This window comes from Paramormyrops kingsleyae, chromosome 12, assembly GCF_048594095.1.
Source record: "Paramormyrops kingsleyae isolate MSU_618 chromosome 12, PKINGS_0.4, whole genome shotgun sequence".
NCBI lineage: Eukaryota > Metazoa > Chordata > Actinopteri > Osteoglossiformes > Mormyridae > Paramormyrops > Paramormyrops kingsleyae.
The window spans coordinates 14,479,934-14,507,154 of record NC_132808.1 but is presented as its reverse complement, the minus strand read 5'-3'; the positions used below and the strand labels follow the sequence as shown (position 1 = coordinate 14,507,154).

The 27,221-nt window shown below is 45.8% G+C and overlaps 2 protein-coding genes across 2 annotated transcripts in view; both read right to left on the bottom strand.

The window, feature by feature from the left end:
- Nucleotides 1-2,964: 2,964 nt before the first annotated feature.
- LOC111856478 (putative C-type lectin domain family 20 member A) overlaps nucleotides 2,965-27,221 on the bottom strand; it is a 213,452-nt gene continuing 189,195 nt past the window's right edge. Inside the window, exon 6 of the mRNA XM_072718463.1 lies at nucleotides 2,965-3,064. Within this exon, the coding sequence (XP_072574564.1) occupies nucleotides 2,969-3,064 (96 nt within the window). The 3' untranslated portion in view covers nucleotides 2,965-2,968. The remainder of the gene's footprint in view (nucleotides 3,065-27,221) is intronic.
- LOC111838512 (putative C-type lectin domain family 20 member A) lies at nucleotides 4,399-5,418 on the bottom strand. The gene is made up of 2 exons (XM_072698013.1): nucleotides 5,084-5,418; nucleotides 4,399-4,817 (listed from the first exon to the last, which is right to left on the bottom strand). The coding sequence occupies exons 1-2, from the start codon at nucleotides 5,379-5,381 to the stop codon at nucleotides 4,399-4,401; spliced, it is 717 nt and encodes a 238-aa protein (XP_072554114.1). The 5' UTR covers nucleotides 5,382-5,418.

The following is a 27,221-nucleotide window of genomic DNA, read 5'->3' as shown; positions in this document are numbered from 1 at the left end:
CTGTTTTGAATAATTATTTGATTTTAAAACATGTTTGCAGTGTTTTGCTAGACATAGTGTACTGTGGTAGTTTATTATTGTATTTTGAATATTAGTTTTGGGGTTTAGTTTACAATGTGTGATTTTGAGCATGAAATTAACCGTTTTGCCAATTGTGTGTTTTAGGTGTGATGGTGCGTTAAGAGTTTAGGAAACTTGTTAAATGTTTTGAAAAAACTGTCATAGCGATTGTAAAAAACTGTAACTGATTTGAAAATATGGAGTTTGAGTTGATTGCAGCATCAAAGCAAGAGAGAAAAACTGTAATGTAAGCTTCATGTTGCGTTGCATTATGGGTGGCACAGTGGCGCCTTGGTTACAGTTTTTACCAATCATTTTCACACTTGTCTCAATACCATGTCCACTTTTTCACAGCACTTCACACAGTGGGCTGTACCAATACACACCTGAGCACATCACTTAACCTTTGCTGCAAAATGCCCTACAACCACCAAAACGTTTCACAATTCACCCAAAAGTGACTCATGCTGCCATAACAATGACAAATTCTGTCAGCCAACAACATTACTGGGGCACTCAATGTTCAATGGGCTAAAAAACACTAACAACTTTCAGCCTTGAAAATTGCATATATAAAGTGTGGCTGTATCCTCCAGTTTGGCACAAATTACTGTCATGTTGCATTGTAAAAATAAAATAAACAAGAACTACTTTTGCATGTGAAAATTGTAATACCAATCAATTCTGAAATGCTGCAATACATTTCATTAGAAATCATGTAAGTGTTGCTGTCTCTTTTTTGCAGTATGTAAATATTTCATTCCTAGCAGAAAATGCCAATCCAAAGACGGCCCCTTTTGTACATATGGCAAATTGGCACTAACCAAACAAATTCCTAGACAGGTTCTTAGCTGAAATTTCAGGCTGGTGTGTGTTTTCATTCAGCTTTCCAGCTTCAACCGTAAAATGCTTGGGGTGATCTAGGGCAGGGGTCTTCAACTCAAGTCCTGGAGAGCTACTGTCCAGTAGGTTTTTCTATCCTACCTGGCTTCTGATGAGTCACACCTATACTCAAGTAAATACCAGGAACAGGTGTGGCTCATCAGAAGCCAGGTAGGATAGAAAACCAAACCTACTGGACAGTAGCTCTCCAGGACCGGACTTGGAGATCTCTGATCTAGGGGGATGGTGGTGGTCTAGTAGTTAGGGATCTGGCTGGGCTCCCATTAGGAACCCCAGAAGATTGTGAGTTCACTCCCAGGAGGTGCCATCATTGTGCCCCTGAGCAAGGCCCTTGACCCCAACTTGCTCCAGGGGGACAGTCCCTGTAGATACAGTACTTCACTGTAAGTCGCATTGGATAAAAGTGCCTGCTAAATGAATACATGTAAATGTTGTACTGTAATATATGTGTTGCCATACCCACTGTTTTTGCACAGATTACATTGTGTTGCCTTGCAAAAAGGAAAGGGACACTCCATGGTCTCATTTGTATAGATGGTATAGATGGTAACGAAGCAGCAAACAAAAACAAAATTAGGAAATTTCTGCTAAAAGCATAATTATTTGTGTTAGTGTAAGTGCATAGTGTCCTTTGTCTGTCAAAATGCAGCATGTTTCAATTGACAGTGCTCTAAATTTCATTAGGTTTTGACCTGAAAGTTAACTGTTTTGAACAGATTATCTAAATGTCTGAAAAATCGGCTGTAGCTGTACAAAGTTTTGCTGGTGGCGAACACTGACTGAGAGAAGTATTCATGAAATTTGGGGGAAGTGGTGATTGAATGCATATTGTGTCAAAGCAATGCAAACGTATACATAGTTTAGCTCACATAGTCCAATGGTACGGTGCATGTGTTAAGTGTTGTGAAAAAGTGGACATGGTATTGAGACACGTGTTAAAATGACTGGAAAAAACTGTAATACTGTCGCCTCCCACCTCAGGGTTTGAGTCTCCACCCTGTTCTTAACTTATCATCATGGGGTTTTCTCTGGGTTCCCCAGTTTCCCCCTCAGTCCCCAAACATGCTTAGGTGAATTAGAGCTACCATACAGTAGATGTGAATGGTGTGCGTGTCCTTTGAGGGTTGGTGCCTGAGGCTGGGTTATTCCTGGCAATGCTTGCAGGATAGGTTGATCGGTGAGTCTAAATTGATCCAGTGAGTGTGCATCCTGTGATATGTTGGATTGGTTCCAGCCTGTGCCCTTTGTTCCCAGCATAGGCCCTGGTCCCCCCTGCAACCCCAGTTGGGATTAAGTGGTTTCAGAAGATGGATGGATGGAGCAGGATCTAGACATACACTGAGGAAAGGAAGCTCAAATACAAAGAAAAGACTATGCAAATGGCAGGAGAACATTCAAGCTTCACAAATGCAGAACTTGGGGCAGGAGTTAAACCCATAACCCTGGAATCATGTGGCTACGGAAAATATTTTCACCTCTAAATGTTTATTATCTATTAAACTGAAACACACCAAGGAAAGCAGTGAGCACTGTGAGGCCTGAAATGCAGTTAGCAATTATCGGTTTCAGGATCAGCACAAATGAAGGTTTATCTTATGCTGATGCAGAAGGATATAAAATCACTTGTATTATCATGAATTCAGTAGAAAGCAAACATTTCTTTGTGTCACGTGCAAATCACAGATCCCTCTGCGATTTCAGACACACTGAGGATTCATCTCTTCCACATTCACAGACCCCTGAAATGGGAAAACACAGAGATACATCATTCTGTTACCTCTGCTGTAAACTGATTACTTATTACATAATGTAGACACAAGCCTTATGAATTCCCACTTTGCTGTATGACTCTTTTGACAAAAGCATCTGCTAAATGAAGTTAATATGATGCATTATGTTACACAAAATGCTCACAGTACAATAATAATTACAATACTGAAGATGTATTTACTTATACCTTCTATAAGTAGATGTTACAAACCCGTTACCTTGTCATTTATGCTCTTTAGTCCATTAGATGGAAGATTTGGCCATCAGGTTGAGTCCTCCAGGATAGTTTGCTGCCTTCTGACATGCCTGCGCTGATCAGTTTCTCCTGTAACTAGATAATAACACAACAGAATATTTTCTTGAACATCTATTGGCGATTTGTGTCTTTCTCTGTGTAGCTCCACAAGAGAAATGAACTGACCTGCGTTAACAGAAAGTTGCTGAATGCAGGATCTATTAATTTTCCATCAGTTCTGAAAGTCAGTCTCACCACTGTTTTCTTTCCTGTAAGAACTGAGCAACAGAAGAAGTCAGCACACTTGGACACATCCAGTTCCATCCAAATTTGTAATCAAATTACAAATAGTCATTTTTAAACATATGCATTAATTTAAACATTAATCATTAGCAAAATGTACTGTGTCAATTCTTTTTTAAAAATTAAACCATGCAGATACACATTCTTTGATTTAGAGCAGGGGTGACTAACCTGATCCATGGAGAGCCGGTGTAGGTGCGGGTTAGTGGTCATCCCAAAAACCCGCAGCCACCCCGGCTCTCCATGGATCAGGTTCCCCACCCCTGATTTACAGATATTCGGTACCTTAGCTTATCTGATCCTATACTGTAAGTAAGCATGTTTTCTATTTCGGAATGCTATTTTGGTTATCTGAGCTTTTTTGCATAAAATGTGTGAATAAGAACATCCTGAGCAGTATGTGTAACATAGTATATTGTATAACATTCATTTAGTAGATGCTTTTGTCAAAAGAGTCATACAGTGAGGTAGATAATTCATAAGAGCTTGAGCCTAGATTATGTTTTAAGCAATCAGTTTACCGGGGAGGTAACAGATGGTGTATCTGTGTTCTGAAATGACATCCAGTGCTGCACAATCTCCTATTGACTAGTGTCTTGAATTATGTCAAATTATTTTGATTACAAATAGTCATTTTTAAATATATGTATTCCTTTAAAAAGAAGAACATTCCCTGTGTCCCTAATCATCACTCTCTTCTACTATCAACTTTTTTGTTTAAAAAAATGTAGTTTTTTAACCTAAATATAATCAAATCACTCTATATAACACATATCATATCACAAGTATCATGATCTGTTGCACCCCGATATAGGTTATTACATGGCAGGTACCCAGAGCTTTCAGGATAGGATTTGTTACCCTGTGAACCTGCGTAGGACAAGCATGTATAGAAAAAGGATGGATACATTTTCACCTCCCAAACTGATTTTAGAAAACAAATTAGATTCTTAAATATGGATAGATATGCATTATTATTGTTTGGAAATCACTCTACATGACACATCATTGACAAAGAAAATGCAGTCACATTTGGAAAATTTGGAATTTGGAAAAAGAGTTTGTTATGAGAGTAGTAGAGGGAGTGAAATGCACAAGCAAAACAAAGGGAAGACAAAACGAGTATCTCATGCAGCTCTGTAGTTTTCCATGTACTTATTCTGCAGGTACTGTGTTCGTGGATCAGCCTTACTTGGATATTTGGAGCAGATGAAGTTGAGCTCCTTAGTCTCAGGCAGGCTGACCCAGTAATGTGGGTCTTTAGATTGTACTGCCCCTGTGGTTCCACACAAGTTACTGTTGGATATGTTGTTTGGGGCCCAGTTTTGGTAGCGGACATTTTCTGCACTGACCCAGAACCAGAAGTTCAGGTAGCAGGAGAAGCGCAGCCCCAGCCAGACATGATCAGTGGAGGCCTTCTCAGCCCTCCTACTGACCCAGTACTGGATCTCCTCATTGTGGACAGACACCAGGTCTGAATGGTACGTTCTGCAGTAATTCAGGGCTTCATTCCGGGTCATGTTACTATTTACCAAGATCAGGTTTTCTGGGGCAGAAGGTAAGATGATTGTCAGAAAGCCGGGTTCAGGAGAAAGTCAGGTGACATTTGCCAATTTGGAGAAAGGAATTGATTACCAGAAGGGTAGAGGGAGTGAAATTCACAAAACAGTGAAGAAAAAATATCTGTGCAGTGTTGTGTATTTATAACACTGATTATAACTTTAGGTGTAGTATATTTTTAAAGTAATATAAATTAAAGTTGCTAGATGAAGGTGAGAATCGGCCACTGCTCACAGATAAGTTATAACTCACCATCATAGCATACGAATGGATGCTTTTCATCACATGGTGTCATATCCCATGTCCCAGGCCAGGTGACCTGTGCTAAAGCACATGTGTTATTCTCATTATCATTTTGACCAATTTTCCAGTTACGGAATGAGGAGTTTGACAGGTCTGACCATCCCCATGTGTCCTGGAACAGGCCAATCCATGCCCAAGTGCCACTTGTAACCATTGCATGTATCAAGGCATTATCTTCTTTATTCCTCACAGTGGCCAGGTCTGTGTAACTGTATCTGCAGTAGCTCTGAGCACCAGACCAATCCATATATTGATCAATCAAGGTGAAGTTCCAGGTAGCATTTATTCCGTCTTTGATGGTGGGAGCTGTGGATGTGTTGTAAACAGCATAAGAAACAACAATAATCCAGAAGTCATTTACATGTAACCTATTTAGCAGATGGTTTTCTCCAAAGTTACATACATTTTTTGAAAGAGCAGGATCAGACAGTCCCTGGATTAATTGGGGATTATGGGCCTGGTTCAGGGGCCCAGTGGTGAAATCATTCTGCCATCATTCTGGGAGCTGAAAGTGACCTTCTGGTCACAGGTACAGTGGCCAAACCCACTGAGTCACACACTGTCCTTTGCTGAACAAATCTCACTCTGACACTCAATTGAAATATCAAAACACCATCATTAATGTTTTTAATTTAAAACCTAACAAGTCATGTGAGAATATTGATTCTTATGCTGGCACAATACTTACTCTATTACATACATATCAACTTTGATTTTCCCTGATTCTAAAATAGGGGGCTGGCTTTGATATTCATAAATTATAGTCAGTCAGGTGGCACTCCTGGTCGATCATTGTTTCTTTAATTCCCTTAAAATCTATAAGCAATTCTACATTTACTTGTTTTGCTGCCTTATGGAGATATCTGCAGGGCAAAGGTATTGAAAGTCAACCTTCACCAAAATCTGTATGCCATAATCTGTATGCCATAATCTCTATGCAATGCCTTGAGTGGCTGCCTGCTACAGAACATATGTGTTTCTTATCTTTGTTTTTTTTACTATAGTGAGTTTGTTTTTATCATCTTTTTAAAGAAACTCGCGACTACCATGCTGTGTAACAGGAATGTTTTCCTGCTTCTATAGCCATCAGCAGGCTTATTTCAGTCACAGATGGCACCTTTCACATATACGCATCATGTACACAGGCAATGTAAGGTCACTGAAATATAAGATGGACTGACTCTCAGCGCTGACCAGTTACTATGAGTTCTACAAATAATGCAGCCTCATGTGCTTCACGAAAACCTGGCTGAGACCCAGCACTCTGTACTCCATAGTCCTAATAGGCGACTTTAATGAAATTTGTGCTGATAGGAGCAAAAGTAAGAAGAGAGGGGGTGGAATTGCTGTTTTTGTAAATGAGAAATGGTGGCAGCCCTGAACACATTACAATACAAGCACAGGTTTGTGACCCAAACATGGAGCTTCTCGCTGTGGGACTGTGGCCATATTACATGCCAGGGGAGTTTCTACATGCCATTGTTTTGGTCTTTTACCTTATCGTGGTGGAGGGGTTTGCGTGTTCCAATGATCCCAGGAGCTAAGTTGCCCGGGGCTTTATGCCCCTGGTAGGGTCACCCAAGGCAAACAGGTCTGGGGTGAGGAACCAGACGAAGTGCAGCTCACAATACCACTTATGAAGAAAAAAATAGTGGAATCACGGTTTCCCTTGCCCGGACGCGGGTCACCGGCCCCCCCCCCCCAACCCTTTGCCTCCTTGCCCTCTTCCTTTGTGCCCCCTGTGTCTGCTCCTTGTCCTCCTGTTTCTCCTTCGTTCACTCCTGGCCCCTTCGTTCCTCCCATTAGTGTTCCCCCTGTGTCTCTGGTGTTGTTGCCCCTGTGCCTGTTTGCTTTCCCGTTGTTGGTCAGTTGTTGTCTGGGTTGCTGTCTTTGTGTATGTTCTGTGTGTCTGTCTTGTTCCCTGTGCCCCGTTAATATTTTGCTTTTGTTTTCCAGGTCCCTTGTCCCCGCTCCCATTCCTTGCTCCACTTAGGCACGCCCGGAGTTCGCACCTTTGGAGGGGGGGTTCTGTCATGCCCCGCTCGTCCGATCCTCCTGTGTGCCACACCCCCTCATCTACCCCGTGTGGGTTCCCCATGTTCACCAGCTATTTCCTGTTGAAAGATTAGTCTGAAAGATTAGAATTGTGATGTCCAGTACACAGACATCAATGCACACCGATTATTTTTCCGCTTCAAAACATTTTGTGATTTGTGTCAAATCATGTTAATAGCTAATATAATAGGTCCTTTCAGCCTGTGACATGATGGTTTAGTATTTTGGGCTCATGGCGACTGTTCCACACCCCTTTGTTTCCCATATTGCTTTACATACGAATTTTAATTAATTTTTGAATGTTCGAATGTATCCGTATACTGTGCAATGGGACAATACATGAATGGGTTAATAACTTTAAAACAAGACAGGCACATCTAGTGAAGTGTGCTTTGATCAGTGGACAACAGGGAACAATGCACACCCCTTGGGTTTTCAGAATAACTTTCTCTGTAACAGTTATTAATGAATACATTGTATGCATATTATTGTATGCAAAAAAGTGCTTCAAGCTCTGATTTGGATTTCTTCTCTGCTAGTAAGGTAGGACTCTGTCTTTGTTTACTTTCTGTCTTGGACTCAGTTGAAACTGTTGTAGTGTCTGCTAGTTTCTGTTAATCAGTAGTTTCAGGTAGCCAATCAAGTGTAGTTTCGGTCTCGCTGAAGGTGTAAATTAGGGGTGGGGCTAACTGAGTTATATTGAAGGTGAGTCCGCCACAGACACACGTGTCTGTGGCGGTTAGAGACAAACGCAGTTAATCTGTTACTACTCATTCTATCCTTTTCTATTCTGACTCATCCCCCCTCCTGGACCTTGCGATCTCCCTTGACAACTCCCTGATCCGTCCTTCGGTTTCTGCTCGCAACCTTGGGGTTACCATGGACAATCGTCTATCCTTTTCCTCTCATATCGCCAACGTTTCCCGCTCTTGTCGGTTTCTCCTGTTTAATATCAGAAGGATACGTCCATTTCTTTCCACACAGGCTACCCAGATACTCGTTCAGTCCCTCGTCATCTCCCGCCTTGACTACTGCAACTCGCTCCTAGCGGGTTTACCACTGAGCGTCATTCGTCCCCTCCAACTGATTCAGAATGCAGCTGCTCGACTTGTTTTCAACCTTCCCAAGTTCTCCCACACCACTCCTTTGCTGCGCTCCCTACACTGGCTTCCTGTGGCTGCCCGCATCAGATTCAAAACACTGATGCTCGCATACAAAGCCAAAAATTATCTGGCTCCATCCTACCTAAAAGACCTCATCACACCCCGCACTGCACCACGATCTCTCCGATCCTCCAGCACTGCTCGACTGGTCCCACCACTCCTCAAGGCACAAGGAAGACACACCTCCCGGCTCTTCTCTGTTCTGGCACCAAGTTGGTGGAATGAACTCCCCCTAGATGTCCGAACAGCTGAGTCACTGAATGTCTTCAAAAGACGACTTAAAACACACCTTTTCCAGAAATGCTTGAATTAGCACTTCTGGCATTATACTTGCATTACTTTTAAAAAAAAAAAAAAAAGCACTTTTCCAACAGAGTATTAGATCGATGGTATTCATAGCCTTGGTTTTTATTGAGCTAGTATCGGGAAAAATTCATTGTGGAGTCTTAAAGCACTTATGTAAGTCGCTCTGGCTAAGGGCGTCTGCCAAATGATGTAAATGTAAATGTAAATATGCCATTGCTCCATTTCATACATATTAACAGAGAGAGCCCCTCACGATTCGCGCGCCAATGTGGTACGGATCATCCAGGTACACCGGCATTGTTTTCGGAGAAATTGTAGTGGGAGGGGCGGTGCTCATATAGGGCTGGCTTACGCGGAAACCTTGACTTAACCAAGAACAAAAACTGCTCGGAGCAGTTTTGAGACTTAGCGTAAATTGCCATAGCAACATGTCTCGACTAAAACCTACCCACCTTTCGTAGTACGGGTTAATCGCGAAGTTACACCACACGTCATCAAGTTACTCGCAAAGTTACCCCGATAAGCCAGTTACCCCGCTTCGTAGTACAGGCCCCCGGTGTCCGGGGGGCGTGGCCTTGTACGCATGCTGCCCGGACTGTTTTCCGTGTGAATGGCATGTGGGCGTGTCCTGCCTCGGGTCATTAGCAGATAATGAAGTGCGACAGAATTTCTGTGCCTTCCTTGGTTTCACATGGATTACATAAACTGAAAATATTTATTTTTCATTTAAATTGCTTTATTTAAAAGTAGACACTTTAAGCTTTATATAGATATATTTCTCATGTCTGTCTGTGCAGTATTCGCGGAGTTTCAGTTCATTTTAGTGACGTGTTTCAAAAAGATTTTCGCGGAGCCTGAGACAGCTGAAAGCGCACCCTGTTTATTTTATTTATTTTACAAAAGCACAATGTTTTGTGGATATTGTGAGTATACATGAATAGACCATTTACAGATTAATATGATGTCCTACACTTATGTGTATGATCAAACATGATGACGCATTTTAAGTTCTTTTCACGGTTACCAGAAAAAAATGCAAGCGTCCCCGCCGGCGAGTCCGGCGACTCCCAAGGGTTAACGTTGTGTGTGTTTTGGTGTGTTACCCCGCAAATAAAACCCTTTTTCGTATCTACGGCTTCCTTCGCCTGCTTCCCTGTGCCGATCGTGACACTCAGGACAATGCAGCTTGACGCCCCCACAATATCCTGGAACATGGACTACCTAAGTAATAGATGGCGGTTTGTGAAGCTCCGGGACTGTGTGTCAAAGTTGTTGGTGAGCAACACTGAGGCCCCTCAGGGGACTGTCTCTCCCCCTTCCTGTTTATCCTCCGCTGTAGGATACATCAACAATGGAGATGAGTCAGAGTACAGAGGACTAGTAGAGGACTTTGCCTTTGAACAAGGAGAACAACCTGCAGCTCAACATCAGCAAGACAAAGAAGCTAATGGTGAACTTCCAGTGTAACAGGGAGCCCCTGTAACCAGTCACCATCCAGGGAGAGAAAGTGGAGATGGTGCAGAACTACAAGACCTAGGGGTCCACCTGAACAGCAGACTGGACTGGGTGGACAACACAGTAACAAGGAAAGGTCAGAGCAGACTCTACTTTGAGGAGGTTCAGGTTTTTTAATATGTGTGGCTGCTGTGTATGTTTCATCAGTCCATAGTGGCCAGTGTGGCCTGCTGGGGATGTGCCATCAGTTCAGGCAATACCAAACACCTGAACAGACTCATCAAGAAGGCCTGACCCTGGACCCACTGGAGGCAGTGGCAAAGAAGAGGATGTTAGCAAAACTGGGCAATATTATGAACAATTTGGCTTCAGGGGGCGCTATGCTGGAGCACATTTAGCACTAGCTCATTTCACCACGGGGTGTCAAGAAACGCAACTAAGGATCATTTCTTCCTTGCTCCCATCAGGCACTACAGCGCCTCCTCCCTATGTGTCACTCCCCACCCCAGCCATAACACATCAGGAAGCAACCATCTTGGCAAAAGAAAAAGGCTAGTGCCGTCTGTTTTTTTAATTCCTCAGTTTAATTGCACATTGCCATACTTTATTATTACCTTTTCCTAACATTTATTTCATTAATATGCCATATTTCTCAGTTTTTTTAAGGATTCTAATTGTGTCTTGTGTACTTTTTAATTTTTTTTGCACTACATTTACTTGTGTGCATGGTGAAATGTCTTTGCATCTTGTCTGTTTCATACAGCATGCACTCTACTTATATGCTGCTGCATGCAATTCAATTTTATTTGTATAGTGTGTTTTCAGAACATTACATTGTCTCAAAGTGCTTTACAGCATCCCCACCCAAAGCCCCCAGTGAGCAAGCCAGAGGTGACAGTGGCAAGGAAAAACTCCCTAGAAGCAAGAAACCTTAGGAGGAACCAGACTCAAAGGGGGAGTCCATCCTCCAGGGGGCGGCAGAGGAAATCAAATGAGCAAGATTTTAACACAAGAATGCACAAGAATTCGATTTAGGATATCCATTATACAGCACGTCGGACCCAGGGTTTAAAACTGCTGTGAGAATAGTTTTACAAATTCATGCCGTGCTCCCTGTGTGACAGTCATTCTCACCAATCACAAGCGCCGTGCTTCTCGCGTGCCAGTCATGCTCACCAATCAGAAGTGGCCCAAGAAAGCGTATAGGCCCACAAACAGCAAACACGTGAAACCCAAGGAAAATGTTACATTCGCGGTCCGGAAAAATACTGATTCCGCTACTGAGCTATAAGTGAATTGCCTTCCTATTTCATGGTCCGAGATTGTTTCAGGAAGGTCCTATCATCAATATAACCGGCGAGCTCCTTTTAAACACCAGCTGCAATATACTTCAGCGTATCATACCTTTGGTTTTTGTTAATAGGCAATAGCATTAGTATACCGCTAACCCATCAAAACAACAATGAGACTGTCAGTAATTCTCACAGCAGCGGAGTCGGTGACCTCCAAAAAAGCCGTAAAACCCACAATACAGTCGTGTTTATGTCATATGTTTTTGTACTTATTAAATTTAAGTGTTTTCAAACATTAATCCCACAACAGTAATAAAATAAAAGTCTTGCTTTAACATAAATACTAAAAGAATAGATCGCTTTAATCGCTATTACAGTTGGGTATGGGCACGCGGTCTTATTTAGAAAACATACAAATAGAGACACATATAATGTTTAATCATTCATTTTGCATTTGTCCGAGTAACAAAGCAAAGGAATGATAAGCTGCTTCAGTCGAAAACTGCATTTTACTTCTCATTTAAAATAAAATGCAGGGTTGGCAACTTTGGTCAGCTGCATGGAGTGAGATTTTCTGTTCTCTGTTCTGCACACACATTTACATGTATGTAAGTTTTATTACCTTGTAAATAGTCTGTAGGGATTGCAAACTGCCGTAACGTTTTTGATGCAGCTAATTTTAAGTTCAGAATGGAATATAGATTTGCCGTAAGATTTCTTGCTTGAGAGTATGAAAGAGTTTGCAACCATGAACATGTACATTTTTTGTTTCACCTGAATAGATTTGTATAGAAAATAACCTTATAGAGTTGTTAAAAAGCGGAAACTTCCACCAACATGAAATCACCAATAAACGACTTCTATTTATTCAACATTTTATAAAATGCATACTACGTTTATAATTTTCCAGCTTTACAGTTTCAGGACACAACAGCCACTTTGTTATGAACATTACGGGTTTTTGAGTGTTATTAGTGTTAATAACAGCAGCTAACAACACAATAGCGCAAACAAAAGGGCTGCATATACCGAAGTAGTTCTTGCTTGTTCATTGGCGTGGGAAACGGCGGTTCTATTTTAATTTTATTAGGAGGGTAATAAGCGTTACCTGCAAGATCGCTATTTTTCTTTTTGCTGCAATTGTTTTCATTATTACTTTATTTAACTTGACACATCACATCTTTAAATTCTCATCCTTGCATTAGAACGTAGACCAGTTAATACTGATGGTATCTCATGCTGCGTCATATGTTTTAAAATTACTACACACTGAATATTGAACTGAAGCTTGACATAAAAAAAATTTAATTGCAAATCAAATCGTAATCGTAATTTCTGTCAGAAAAATCGCGATTCGATATTTTCCACAAATCGTGCAGCCCTACTTGTTACCTGTCAAAACTACTATGGGGTAAGTCATGGCTGGATAGTATACTTTCAAAGGCATGTTCCATTTGTCAAAAAGAACTGGTGAATATGTCACTCACCAGTATAACAGATGAAATGCACCATCTCAGTCGGCGTACAGGGGAAATCATGCCATGCACCATTGTCTCGGAATTCGGCACAGTGCTCAATATTATGCCAGTTGTTTGGTTCACCTATATCCCAGTTGGAGAACCTATTCTGTCCTTCTCCTGAGGACCACTGCCATCTCCATGATGTTCCTTTTTTCAGTCCTATCCAAGCCTTTCCAGTATGACTAGTGCCTGCAGACTCATTTAGTCTTTTCATTTCCTTCATATTGTCAATGGTAGCCAAGTCAGTGTAGTTCTCTCTGCAGTAAGCCTGGGCGTCAGTCCAGGTCAGGTTTTTGTTTACAAAATGGTACTGATGTGAAAGGCATGAACAGTGGCTGTGAAACTCTTCAAAAAAAAGTCACACAGGCAGAGAAACAAATACACATGATCACAAATAGAAAAATATAAACCTGAACTGACAGGCTGATGGATATACATTATTATCAAAGTCATACATACTGTAAATAATCAGATATGTCTGAATCTAAATGTAAATTTAGATGTGTCTCTGGCATGTATAACAAGTGTGACATAAGGGTCCTGTAAAAATCAAAGAAAAACCCATATAATATGACTGAATTTTGGCAGATTTGATCAATATATAAATTTGTGCGACCCTTTTTATAATTTAAGTTCAATATGAAAGAAACTCACCTGAAATCAGTAGAAGTTTCAACAGAAGAAACACATCAGAACCCATCATGCTGATCCAACAGGCTGCAGAAAACATTTATTGACTGATCATTTAACATACATTTGAGCACATACACACACAGTTTTGTAATTATATCTTTGTGTGGACTCTCCATTAAATTTCTATACGGAAAACTCTACTCGCAACATGACGACCTTAACCCCTACCCAGCACTAACCTTAATCATATGTAACCAAACAAAATATGAGACTTTTCGCATTTTTACCATAGACACCCACCCCCACAGACAGACCCACACTATGCATAGTGTTACAATCCTCGACAAAATGGAAAGGGAAAGAGAGAGAGAAGGAGAGAGAGAGAGAAAGAGAAGACAAGACAACCAGGGAATGGGAAAAGGGACACGGGAAACAAAGGTATCTTTTTTTGTAGTTTTTTAATGTTTATTCATGCACAGACACTGTGACACCAGGGGTCTCATGTATAAACGGTGCGTACGCATGAAAATGTTGCGTACGTCCATTTCCACACTCACGTCGAGATGTATAAAAACGAAACTTGGCGTACCGCTATGCACATTCTCACGGCAGCTCCAGACATGGTGTACAGTATGCACGTTTCTGCTCGGTTCTGTAAACGGACGGCACTTAGTGGCAAGTCATTGCTACTGCATGTGGTTTCCCTTTTTAAACTCACAATCATGACGCTGACTTTATCCAATACACCGACATTAATTGTATGTTGTTTACAAATGTATGGCACCTGATTTTTAATCAATTTATAACAATAAAACAGTGCAGAAAATGACCAAACTATTACAACTACCATAGCAACTCTTGCGTTATTGGAAGACATAGCTTATAGAAGAATTAGAAGAGAGCGCGTATTCAGGGATCATAGTGATTTCTTGGCCCATGATGATGACTGGCTTCTAAGTCGATTCAGATTTTCAAGAGCAATCCTTTTGGAGCTGTGTGCTGAACTGGGGCCAGATTTACAAAGGCAGACGATGAGGAATTGCGCTGTTCCTTTAGAAGTTCTGTCCAGTCGCAGGTTCTTAGCCACAGGTGCTTTTTCAGCGAGAACTTGAGGACTGATCGGGTATTTCTCAGTCAACACTGAGTCACGCCATGCCAACTGTATGGGACGGCATAATCCGCTTGTAACCCAGATATATAAAATTTCCTTACACTGTGGTTGAACGGGCAAACATTAAAGCGCAATTTGCAGCGATGTCCGGTTTTCCCAATGTAATTGGAGCCATTGACTGTGCACACATTGCTATAAAGGCACCTCCAGAGAATGAATTTGCTTATGCTTATGTAAATAGAAAGCACTTTCACTCTATTAATGTACAAATTATGTACGATTTGAACATGCGTCTCATTAATGCATGGGCGTCACCGCCATTAAATCTGAGGGGGACGTGTCCCCCTCACATTTCATAATTATTCGTTTGGATCCCCCCACATTTAACATAAAAAAAATAGTTTTATGCAAGTGTGTCCCCCCATTCAATTAATGTTGTGGCTCGATGGCCTGGCTCAACCCATGATCCGTTCATTCTCAAAAACAGTAGTGCTGGAAACAAACTGGAAAATGGGGTGGTATGTGATGGCTGGCTGCTCGGTAATAAGATTTTCCCCATTTTATAATTTGGCTCAATACTGTAAGCTTTGTTTGATTTAACCATTTAACAACTCCTTAGGGGACAGTGGGTACCCACTGAAGTCGTGGCTTCTCGCGCCGCTCGCAAACCCACAGAATGAACAGGAGCGGCGTTATAATGCTGCCCCCCATTCTCGGACTTGGGCGGTGGTGGAGCGCACTGTAGAGCAGCTTTAAGGCTGCTGGCGCTGCCTGAACAAGACCGCTGAGGTGCCGCTATACAGCCCGCAAAAAGTATGTCTCGTTGTACACGCATGTAGCATTTTGCATAATCTGGCACAAAATCGTGGCTTGCCGATATCTGAAGAGCTTAGGCAAGATGAACCTGACCCTGAGCCACCAAATTTTCCACCAAATGGAACAGCGTTACAACTTCAGTATCACACAGTGTATCATTTAGATGTTTTAATTCATTGGCAACATCTTACAGCATTCACGATTTCTTTTTGTGACTGCAGCACAGCTTCAACACACACGGTCGCCTCCCGGTTTCTGAGGCTCGGGAATGTGTGCAGCCAGCGGCCAAAGATGTGCTCGGCACAGCAGCACCATCACCGCCTGTGTCCTCGGCACTGGGGACCTCTTGTACTATTGTCTGTAAGAATAAACTAAAGTAACACCGCATCTGCGCCCTACGTGTTATCCATACACATGCAAGTAATTCAAACAAGTATGGCACGAGAAAAACTCACCCGCACTGACATCGGCGTCCCCCGATAAAAGTGTGTCCCCAATCATTGCAGCAACTAGTTGCTCAAAGGGTGTGAGACTGGGAATTCCGCGACCTCCGCCTGTGCTCTTAAGACTTACGGTGAGCAGCCGCTCCTTTTTTAATGTCGAATTTAATGTCCGACCACTACTTTTTCACTTCGGCCACCGTGCGAATTTCGGAACCAACACTTTTAACTGACTCCACCACGTTGTGCCACTCCATCAACTTTCGTTTATTGCGGATGCCACTATTTAAACCACCAAATAATATCACTTTTCTTTTCTCGATTTCTGTTAACATGACATCCACTTTGTACTAGCTGAAATACTTCTTTTTCCAACGTGGTTTATCCAATGTTTTTTAAGAAAAACATAGAACAAAGCGGGTATTTATACAGATCTACATATGCAAATATACATAATTATGGGCGGGTCATTTTACGCTCATTGGGATTTATAAAGGGAATGTGCGTAGATCTGTACTTACGCACAGTTTTATGCATCTGGATTTTTTCTTGCTTACGCATATTCCTAGTTTTGTCCGTACACCATGTTTTAGTATGAATTCTACGCAGGTTGTTATACATGAGGCCCCAGGTGCAACAGACTTCAGGAGTGACCAAGGCCAAAGCAATAAACAAAAATCACTAATGAACACGTCCCAACCTAATTCGTAACTACCAGACTAGACTACTGTAATGCCCTCCTTTCTGGTTGCCCGTCTGGTTCCTTAAATAAACTTCAGCTGGTACAAAATGTGGCAGCCAGAGTTCTCACAAACGCTAAAAAATTTGATCACATCACACCAGTCTTATCCTCCCTTCATTGGTTACCAGTTAAGTCTCGGATTGACTATAAAATACTGCTGTTAACCTATAAAGCACTGAATGGCCTTGCACCAGACTACCTTAATAATCTGCTGACCACATACAATCCCCCACGCTTGCTTCGATCTCAAGGTGCGGGATATCTGTTAGTACCTAGGGTAGAAAGAGCTACGGCAGGCTGCAGAGCTTTCTCCTATAGAGCTCCTCAGCTGTGGAACGGTCTTCCACCGGATGTGCGGGTTTCAGGCTCACTCTCAATATTCAAGTCTAGACTAAAAACACACCTATTTAGTTTAGCTTATAGGGACACTAGTTCTAGCTCTAGCTAGCTTCTCACTCCCAGTTAAACCTATAGTGTGAGGTGAGCTGGGTGGGGATCGGTGCCATTGCCTTTGGATAAACTTAATTGACAGTGCTGTCACTCTAGCTTCACAATTGCTTGTGGGATTGGAGTGCTGTCAGGGTCAGCCCCTGCTGTGGTCCTACCGTGTCCCTTCCCCGTTTGACCAGCAGGTGTTGCTGGTCATCCCGTCCTTCATGTTAGTCTTTGTTCTCCCCTGTTACCTGTCTGGTCATGTGGCTCAATGTGTTGAGCATGTGGTTGTCTGTATATCCTTCTGTCCTTAGTACCCTTCTGTCCTATGTTTGAATCCCACCTCCTGTTTTTGTATTTTGCTCCCTAGTGTTTCATTCGAGTTTCTTTAGTTCTTGTGTCTGATTTTGTGTCTGCTTGTGTCTTTACCTGTTTAATTCCCTAGTGTTGGTTTATGTTTCCTTGGTTAGTTCTTAGTTTCCCTTTGAGTTATTAGTTTCACCTGTGCCCTGTTTCCCTGGTCTTTGTTAATTAGTCTCACCTGTCCTGTGTTAGTCTCGTTACCCCTTTAGTATTTTAGTTCCTGCTTCTGTTTAGTTCACCAGTGGTTCATTGTTGTTCTGTGTGATGGTTGTTGTTCGATGGTTTTGCTATTTTCAGTGTTTGATGTGTATTCGGTTTTGTGATTTAGTCTTAGTTTATTCCCTTTAGTTTTTGACCCCCCGTGGTCCTTTTGGTTTTGTGTTTGTAGTGTTTTCTGTTTAATTTAATAAACCCCTTTTTGTTCTTGGAGCCGCCAGTGGGTCGTCCGCCCTTTTTCAGTGTGCACTATGCCACGTTCCCGTGCCCGAGCCGCAACCATGACAAGTGCTGACATTTCAGGGACTCCCCATGCCTGCATTCCCACCCGCCTCTCCCTCCTACTTATGCTGCCATAGCCATATCTGCTGGAGCATTGCACTTCATATTGCACTCATCTAACTTTTAGCACTGCCTATAGTCTCCCTTACTTTGACTAATTGCATTTATTTTCCCTACTTCTACTGGGGGGTGCTGCCTGGAGCCCTCAATCTATCAAGATGTCCAGCACACCCTGCAACATGTGACGTCGCCACTACCAATGACGTCCATGCATCCAGCTCGCCATTCTGCCTGTGTCATCTTCCTTGTATGACCCGCTATACAAAAATAAATTTGTTGTTGTTGTAATCTAATCCTAAATGCAAAGAAACAGGTGAAACGAAACAACAATACTAATCCCTGTCTCCCTAACCAAACAACAGATAAATCACACGCATTCACAGAAACAAAAAAAGCATTCACTATCATCACCGTGGGCCTCTGCTGTGGCAGACAACCAGACTGGACTGGATGCAACACTCGGTGAATCGCCCAACTCAGGCAGAATACCCTGTCAAATCAGGTCGTCCTGTAACACTTGCTTTATAGCCCGCTTAGAGGCTTCAGCGGGGACCGAAACATTAAAGAACTCTGCTATTCCTAGCAGATCGTCCTTATGGCATTTATCAAACTGTTCGAGCGACGAGGTCGCACTGGGCCATTTCCACTACACAACCACACACCCCCCCACACAAAAGAAACCGCCAGACAAGCACCGGAAAACAGAGAAGAAAAGACGAGCCCCCAATTTCTGTTACGATCCTTAGTTTAGGGGTAAGGATCGACAGAATGGAAAGGGAAAGAGAGAAAGAAGGAGAGAGAGAGAGAGAAAGAGAAGACAAGACAACCAGGGAATGGGAAAAGGGACACGGGGAATTTTTTTTTCTTTCAAATATTTCTAAATTTTTGGGTTCACACCTGCACAACCTGCCATGTAGCCTTCTGCTAGCAGAACCAGGATTAAACCAGAGATGAATGCAAAGATCATCAAAGATATACGGATACAGAAATCACACTAAACAGGTACAAAATGTGGTTTCAATATTCATTTGGCAATGCAGCCTGGATTCAAGTAATTTATCGGTTTCCAATAATTCTTTTCTTTTTTTTCATTAGAGCCCATCTTTCATTCCTTATTTACACTGCTTTATAGTGTACTGGGATTCAGGGTTCCATAGCCTGTCCTAGAAATAACAGGAGCATAGCAGAGAATAACCCAAGGTGAAGAATCAACCCATGGAAGGGGACACACACACACCATTCACACATACATTCACACCGACGGTCAGTTTTAAGAACCTGCCAGCTCCACACACATACAGCTTGGATAGGCAGCCCCTGCACCAATTTAAATCCCTTTTGAAATACAGTGCAGCTAAAAATTATTTGTATACTGTGACAAAATGGTCATAAATGGAAATATAATTTAGGATACTGATTGTGACTCTTTTCCTCAATGCATTGCATATTTAATCAGTTTTAGCCGTGTTGGGAAACTCAACTAACCCTACAAATGCTTGTGTGGAGAATGACCACCAAGGCAGGAAACTAAGGGCACCCAATTACCTGCCTATTGGAACATCTGTTGTTATGTGTTGTGTTAAATGATCTCTACTATGACTGGGAATTCCCCCATTGTCACATATTCATTCAGCTCTATGAATCGCCAGGTGTACAAATAATTGTTTGAAGGCAGTAAATTACATCATTGGAAAACAATTCCAGAATACGTTTTAAATAAAAGTTTTTCTTGTTTCTTTACATATCACACATAGCTGTAACATTTTGGACAGTTTTTAAAGTTTGTTCTTCAATTTCATTTCCATTTTTTCACAGTGTGTAAATAATGTTTGGCTACATGTATAATGAAAAACAATTGATGTAAAATGCACATAAATATAATATAGTATTCTTTGGAGTGAATAACTTTTTGAGTAACAAAGGACTTTTTGCAAACTTACCGTAAAAAATTCCATATGTGCTGATAAAAATGTTTTAACAGTAACTTATTCTATATTATTCTTGAAATATAATACTATGTGTATATGTGTAAAGGTATAAAATAAATGATAATCTAAGATCTTTATATTCCTATTCCGAGAAGAACCTATTGTAATTTTAATAAAATTACAATGTATATTTAAAGAAAGCTTAAACGATGATAGATTAAAAAAAAAAAACGCCAATAAATGCCATTACCTGGTCTCTGTGAGTCTGATGGGTTTCTGTTTTTCTGTCCCTGTTAAAATCTTTGTGCCTCTAACAGTGAGAGTATCTACTTTAACAACAGAATGTTCTGGAATGCCTCTCGGTGTACACAGAGCTATGTATGTAACACAGAATATGCATATTGTTGCATATTTGTTCTGCTCACTTTGTTCTTTCTGGTTCTTTCAGGAGGTGGAAAAATATTTGCATGCATGACTAACTGAAAGTGAAGGAGCGTCTGAAATGATAATAGGTTATGTATGAATTAAAAACACTTTATGTGCAATGTATTGTAACAAAGAAAACCTAATTTTACACTGTTGTTCTCTCTTATTTTATACTGACTGTTGCGTTTCGTGCGTGCGGGCGAGCGGGCAAGCGAAGCCGGAAGTGCAGGCAAACGGGTTTTACTGGACAGAACCAAGGCAACAACAAACATTAACGAACATTAATGACGGATCTGGGGAAGACTGACTCAGACGCGGACTAAATACAGAAGACAAGCCGACATAACAAGGAACAGCTGGGCACGATCGGGGAAGCACACGTGGAGAATGAGGGGGCGTGGCACACATCGGGATCGAACGGAGCGGATCGTGACAGAACCCCCCCCCAAAGGCGCGCACACCGGGCGCGCCCGAGAGGAGGCGACGGACGAGACCGGGGAACAGGACCTGGAAGACAAAAACCAAGACATCAACCAAAAACAGGGAACAGAACAGAGACACAGAACAGGAACAGGGACGACAACCAAGACAAAAGCCGACAGAGGACGGGAAACGCGGAGAGACAAACCAGAAAAGGAGACACCGAGGGACCACCAACGGGAGGAACAAAAGGGCCGGGAGTGAACACGGGAGGCACAGAGGGACGAGCAGCAAAACCTGGAGGGACAAAGGGACCAGGAGGGGACGAAGGAGACACAGAGGGACGAGGAACCGAGACAGGAGGAACAAAGGGACGAGGAGACGGAACAAAGGGAGGAGGAAGAACGGGGCGAGCTCGAGGGAACCCAGGCGGGCGAAGGAAGGCAGCCGCAGGGGCCACAGGCGGAAGGGAGGTCGGAGCAGGAGGGGACCACACAGGGGACAAGGAGACAGACGTAGGGACCGACAAAGGAAACAAGGAGGGAGCAGGAGGGAACACTGGCGCAGGCAGGCAGGAGGGGGAAGCCGCAGCAGGCGGAGGCGCAGCCGGAGCCAGGGAAGGCGCCGTCCGACGCCCAGCCGAAGCGGGGGGACCCGGAGGCGGCAGCCGAGCCGGAGCCGCAGGACCCGCAGGCAGCCACCGAGCCACGGCCAGGGGGCGCACGGGCGAGCCAGGGATTAGGGCAGGCGGGACCAGGACCCGACGCCTGTGTCCCCGTCCCTTACGGGAAACGGACAGGCGTGGTCCTGGGGTGTGTCGGCCTCGCTGAGGCAAGGGCGAGGGAGTCAAGAGGGAGGTCGGTGCTGGGCGGACAGAAGTCAAGGCCTCTAAAGAGGCAACAGGCGGGGCAGCCGGAGCCACAGGCGTGGCCGCAGGCGGGGCAGCCAGAGCCGCGGGCGTGGCCGCAGGCGGGGCAGCCAGAGCCGCGGGCGTGGCCGCAGGCGGGGCAGCCAGAGCCGCGGGCAGGACAGCCAGAGCGGCGGCCGCAGGCAGGGCAGCCAGAGCCGCGGGCAGGACAGCCAGAGCGGCGGCCTCAGGCGGGGCCGCGGGCAGAGCGGCGGCCTCAGGCGGGGCCGGCTGGACAGGCGAGCAGGGATGGGCCGGCTGGACCGGCGAGCAGGGCCGGGCCGGCTGGACAGGCGAGACGGGCAGGACCGACGAGCAGGGCTGGCCGGACAGGACAGGCGAGACGGGCAGGACCGACGAGCAGGGCTGGCCGGACAGGACAGGTGAGAAGGGCAGGACCGGTGAGCAGGGCTGGCCGGACAGGACAGGCGAGACGGGCAGGTCAGGCGAGACGGGCTTGGGCGTGCGGCCAGCGGGAGGTGCCGCTGGCAGTTCAGGCGCCGGCAGGTCAGAAGCCGGCAGGACAGGTGAGACAGACAGTTCAGCAGGGGGCGCCTCTGCAGGCACCTCGGGCGTGTGGCAAGCAGGGGGCGCCTCCGCGGGCACCTCCATCGTGCGGCCAGCAGGGGGCGCCTCGGCGTGCGCCTCCATCACGCGGCCAGCAGGGGGTGCCTCGGCGTGCGCCGCCATCACGCGGCCAGCAGGGGGCGCCTCGGCGGGCGCCGCAGTCGTGCGGCCAGCAGGGTGTGCCTCGGCGGGCACCACAGGCAGTTCAGGTGCCGGCAGAATAGGCGAGACAGACAGTACAGGCGCCGGCAGGACAGGCGAGACAGGCAGAACAGGCGCCGGCAGGACAGGCAGAACGAGGGAGCGCCTCTGCAGGCACCTTGGGCGCCTCAGTCTCTTGGCCAGTAGGGGCCGCCTCGGCGGGCGCCACAGGCACTCGGCCAGCAGGGGACGCCTCGGCGGGCGCCTTGGGCGCGCAACCAGCTGCAGGCGGTGCTGCAGGCAGAGCGGCGACGGCAGTTGCAGGCAGAGCGGCGATGGCAGTCGCGGGCTTGGCTGCAGTGCCGACAGGCGAGCCGGGCTGGACCGGTGAGGCGGGCAGGGCCGGCGAGCGGTCCGCAGGGGCCGCCGTAAGCAGCGCGGCAGCATCAGCAGGGGGAGCTGCGGGCATGGCTGCTGGTGAGCAGGACAGGACGGGCAGGTCAGGCGAGCAGGGCAGGACGGGCAGGTCAGGCAAGCAGGGCAGGACGGGCAGGTCAGGCGAGCAGGGCAAGCGACCAGCATGGGCCGCCTGGGCAGGCGCCTCGGGCGTCCGGTCAGCAGGGGGCGCCTCGGCGGGCGCCGCCAGCACGCGACCAGCAGGGAGCGCCACAGCGGGCGCCGCCATCACACGGCCAACAGGGGGCGTAACCACAGCCACCTCAGGCAGTTCGGGTGCCGGCAGGACAGGCGAGACAGGCAGTTCAGGTGCCGGCAGGACGGGCGCCGCCGTCACGTGGCCAGCGGGGGGCGCCTCAGCGGGCACCTCCATCGTGCGGCCAGCAGGGGGTGCCTCGGCGTGCGCCTCCGTCACGCGGCCAGCAGGGGGCGCCTCAGCGTGCGCCGCCATCACGCGGCCAGCAGGGGGTGCCGCGGCGGGCGCCGCCATCACGCGGCCAGCAGGGGGCGCCTGCATCACGCGGCCAGCAGGGGGCGCCGCCATCACGCGGCCAGCAGGGGGCGCCGCAGCGGGTGCCGCAGCCTGAGTGGTGGCAGCTGCAGGGACTGCAGGCAGAGCAGGAAGGACAGGCGGGTCAGGTCGGTCAGGCGGGTCAGGCGGTGCTGCTGGCAAAGCGGCAGCAGGCGGGGCCGCTGGCAATGCGGCGGCAGCTGCAGCAGGCAGGACGGGCGGGTCAGGTGGTGCTGCTGGCAAAGCGGCAGCAGGCGGTGCCGCTGGCAAAGCGGCAGGAGCTGCAGCAGGCGGTGCCGCGGGCAGAGTGGCGACAGCAGCAGCAGGCGGTGCCGCGGGCAGTGCGGCTGCAGCAGCAGCAGGCGGTGCCGCGGGCAGTGCGGCTGCAGCAGCAGCAGGCGGTGCCGCGGGCAGTGCAGCAGCAGCAGCAGGTAGCGCAGCCGCGGGCAGATCGGCGACAGCAGCAGCAAGCGCTGCTGGCAGGTCTGGAGCCGGCAGGTCCAGAATAGGCGCCAGGATCGGCGCCGGGCATGCAGGCGCTGCCCCTTTAAGGGCCTTGGGGATCCGGGGAATTGCATCCCAGACGGCCCTGATCCCCTCATGTTCCAGGTGGCCACCCTGGAATATGGAGGCTGCTGGTGACTGCGGCTGCGCAGCTGCAGGGGTTCCCGCTGATATCTGCGTCGGGAGGGGCTCCTCCCGATAATCAGCGGGGAGAGAGGCAAAACGGAGAGAGCACGCCCTCAGGTAAACAGGCGAGGCTTCCTCCCGTTCTTTCCCCTTGCGCTTCTTTTTTCTCCGGCGGGTGGTTGTTGACGGGGGCTCGGAGAGGACGGATGACGCAACCAGCTGGGTCCTCACCTCTGTTATCCTCTCCATCAGCCGCCGGAGATTCTCGCGTACCTCGCGTATGGGGCACGCGTGTCCGGGCAGGGTTTCTCCGCTTAGGAGGTCTCCGCTGCGGCTGGCCAGGTCCCGGGCCACGGGGTCCTCCTGGACCTCGGGTTGGGACAGCCAGTATATCACCTCTTGCAGCAGACCGAGACGAACATTCTCGGTCTGCTGCGGCAAATCTTGGAGGAGATCCGTCATTCTGTTGCGTTTCGTGCGTGCGGGCGAGCGGGCAAACAGGCAAGCGAAGCCGGAAGTGCAGGCAAACGGGTTTTACTGGACAGAACCAAGGCAACAACAAACATTAACGAACATTAATGACGGATCTGGGGAAGACTGACTCAGACGCGGACTAAATACAGAAGACAAGCCGACATAACAAGGAACAGCTGGGCACGATCGGGGAAGCACACGTGGAGAATGAGGGGGCGTGGCACACATCGGGATCGAACGGAGCGGATCGTGACACTGACAAGTCAAGAAATAAAAATAAAAAACAGAAAAGCATCTTATTTCCTCTCTATTCCGGTGCTAAATGTATTCATTTATAATATTTTTTTTATGGATAAGCACATTTTCTAAGATCTACCTCATATTATTTATAAAACGCAAGGACAACAGGTATTTATACTCGGGCAGAAATATTTTATTAATGTTTCAGGCACCAGTGAGGTTCTTGTTCTCAGCAGAGCTTTTGGTTTACAGAAGGTTTATTTAAAGGCTGCAGGTTATCCATCCATTTTCCACACCCACCTGCCCTTTGCAGAGCTACTAGGGTCCAGTGTCTATCCCAGAAGCTAAAGACACAAGGCAGGGAATAACCCAGGATGGGAAGCCAACCCATTGCAAGGTGCATAGACACACATGAAATTTTGCAACTCCAATTCACCTTCTCATGTTTTTGGACTGTGGAGAGACAAGGGAGATCCCGGAGGAAACCCCAATATAATACAGGGAAAACATACAACCCCCCCCCCACACACACACATAGAGCTGGGGTGGAGACTAAAACCCTTGTCCCAGAGGCATAAGTCAAACCACTAACCACTGTACCACCACACTGTGATTCATTTCACATTTAAGAAATTTTAGTATAGTCATTATAGCAGTATATTAGTTAGACAAAGGAAATGTAATTGGTGTTAAGCAGGGCTGGACTGGGATTAAAAATACAGCCTGCAGTTCTGCCCATAGAGACACAGCACACATACATCCCTGCAGAACAATGAGAAGGGGGTGTCACCCACCTAAAATTAAATTGAACAAGCAATAAAAGAAATGAGCCCCAGACAGGGCTCATTAGGGCCACACTAGGAAGGAAACAAAAAGGACAGATACACAGCATGAGAGACAAACACACAATGACCAGCTGACCAATAAGGGCAAGGGGGGCACATATATATACACAGATGACAAGGGACAGGTGTGGGCTGGGAACAACAAGGCACAGGTGAGGGTCATAATCACAAAGGACTCGAGGAACACGAGGAAAGGCAACCTGGGTAAAATACATATTTTTTTGCAAACTCCAGCCTGGTTCTTCCCTGCTTCTCCTTTATGAAAGGCTTCTTCTTTGCTTTATGGGACTTCAGTCCTGCCTCTAGGAGCCTGTTATGAACTGTCCTAGCAGTGCATTTCACACCACTTAATGTTTCCCATTCTTTTCGATGGTCACTTAAGGTCATCCTCCGATTTATGAGGCATTGCCAGGAAAGCTAATGGTCATCTTGGCATTAGAAAGTTGCTTCTGTCTTTTCCCTGGCTTCTTGGTTATTGCCAGTGTCTTATACTTCTTGTGTACTGCTGTCTTAGAAACTCTGAGCCTGGAAGCAGCCTGCCTCACAGTGTAGCCTTCTGCCAGCAGAACCAGGATTAAACCATAATTTAAAAATGCAGATTTCCAAAAAATTATAGAGTGGTCACACTAAACAGGTACAAAAAAACAATGTGCTATAAATATTCAGTTGTCAGTGCAGCCTGAATTCAAGTATTTGATCAGTTTCCTGCTTTTCTTTTCTTTATTTTTTTCGAATCAATTCACTTTGCAAAAGTGATTCCGTTAAAACCATTTCAATGCTGCATTGCTTCATATTTAATATAATTTATTCTTACATTCAATAAATGAATGAAGAAATAAATAAATGATCGGGATTCTGGGAATCTGAACAATGCACATGCACAGTCCTTCATATGCTGATGCGGTAAATGAATCAGGTATGAGGGAAGTGGAGCCGATTTCAGTTGAACATCGACAGCCCAATAATGATGTTATAATCCTGCCTGTCACATGCAGCCCCGCCCTGCTTGTCTGTTCCCAGCATTTCCCTTAGGCATGGCTGCTAGTCAGCTGTGCCTGAAGCTCGTTAGTCTTATCTCTTGTAAACCAGCCACAGCTGCTGTGTCTTCACTCCTCTGTTAATCATGTATAAAAGAGTCTCCTGGTCCTGTGCTCCCTGTTCAGTCATCGTTCTCTGTCCGCATCAGTTGCCCTGCCTGTCTCCCCAATAAACTCCCCCGTGAGGGGTTTCACTTGCAAGCAGCCTGCATTTGGGTCGTTCTTCTCCCACTCCGTCATGACAGAATGACTGAACCACACCGACTACCCCACAGCTGATGCCTTGCCTGCAGCTGCCACCCAGATGGCTCCTGCTTGCCTGTCTAACTCATTAATGTGTGAAATCTTAAAGTCTGACCAGTAAACATTTCAAGAAAACAGTAATGTTTATTTAAGTGACTTAATCTGGAACGCATCTTCCGCGATAGGCAGGAGATCACTGTATAGGATTCCACAAAAACGTCTAGGGGACATTCGTGTGGATGTTTAGAGGACATCATGAGTACTTTTTTTTTGTTAGCTTCATGGGATGTTAGTGAGTTCAGCATGTTCAGTCGAAGTGGTTACTATCATGAAGTCAACTAAGAGGAAATGCAACAAACTGGAATTATATCGCCAC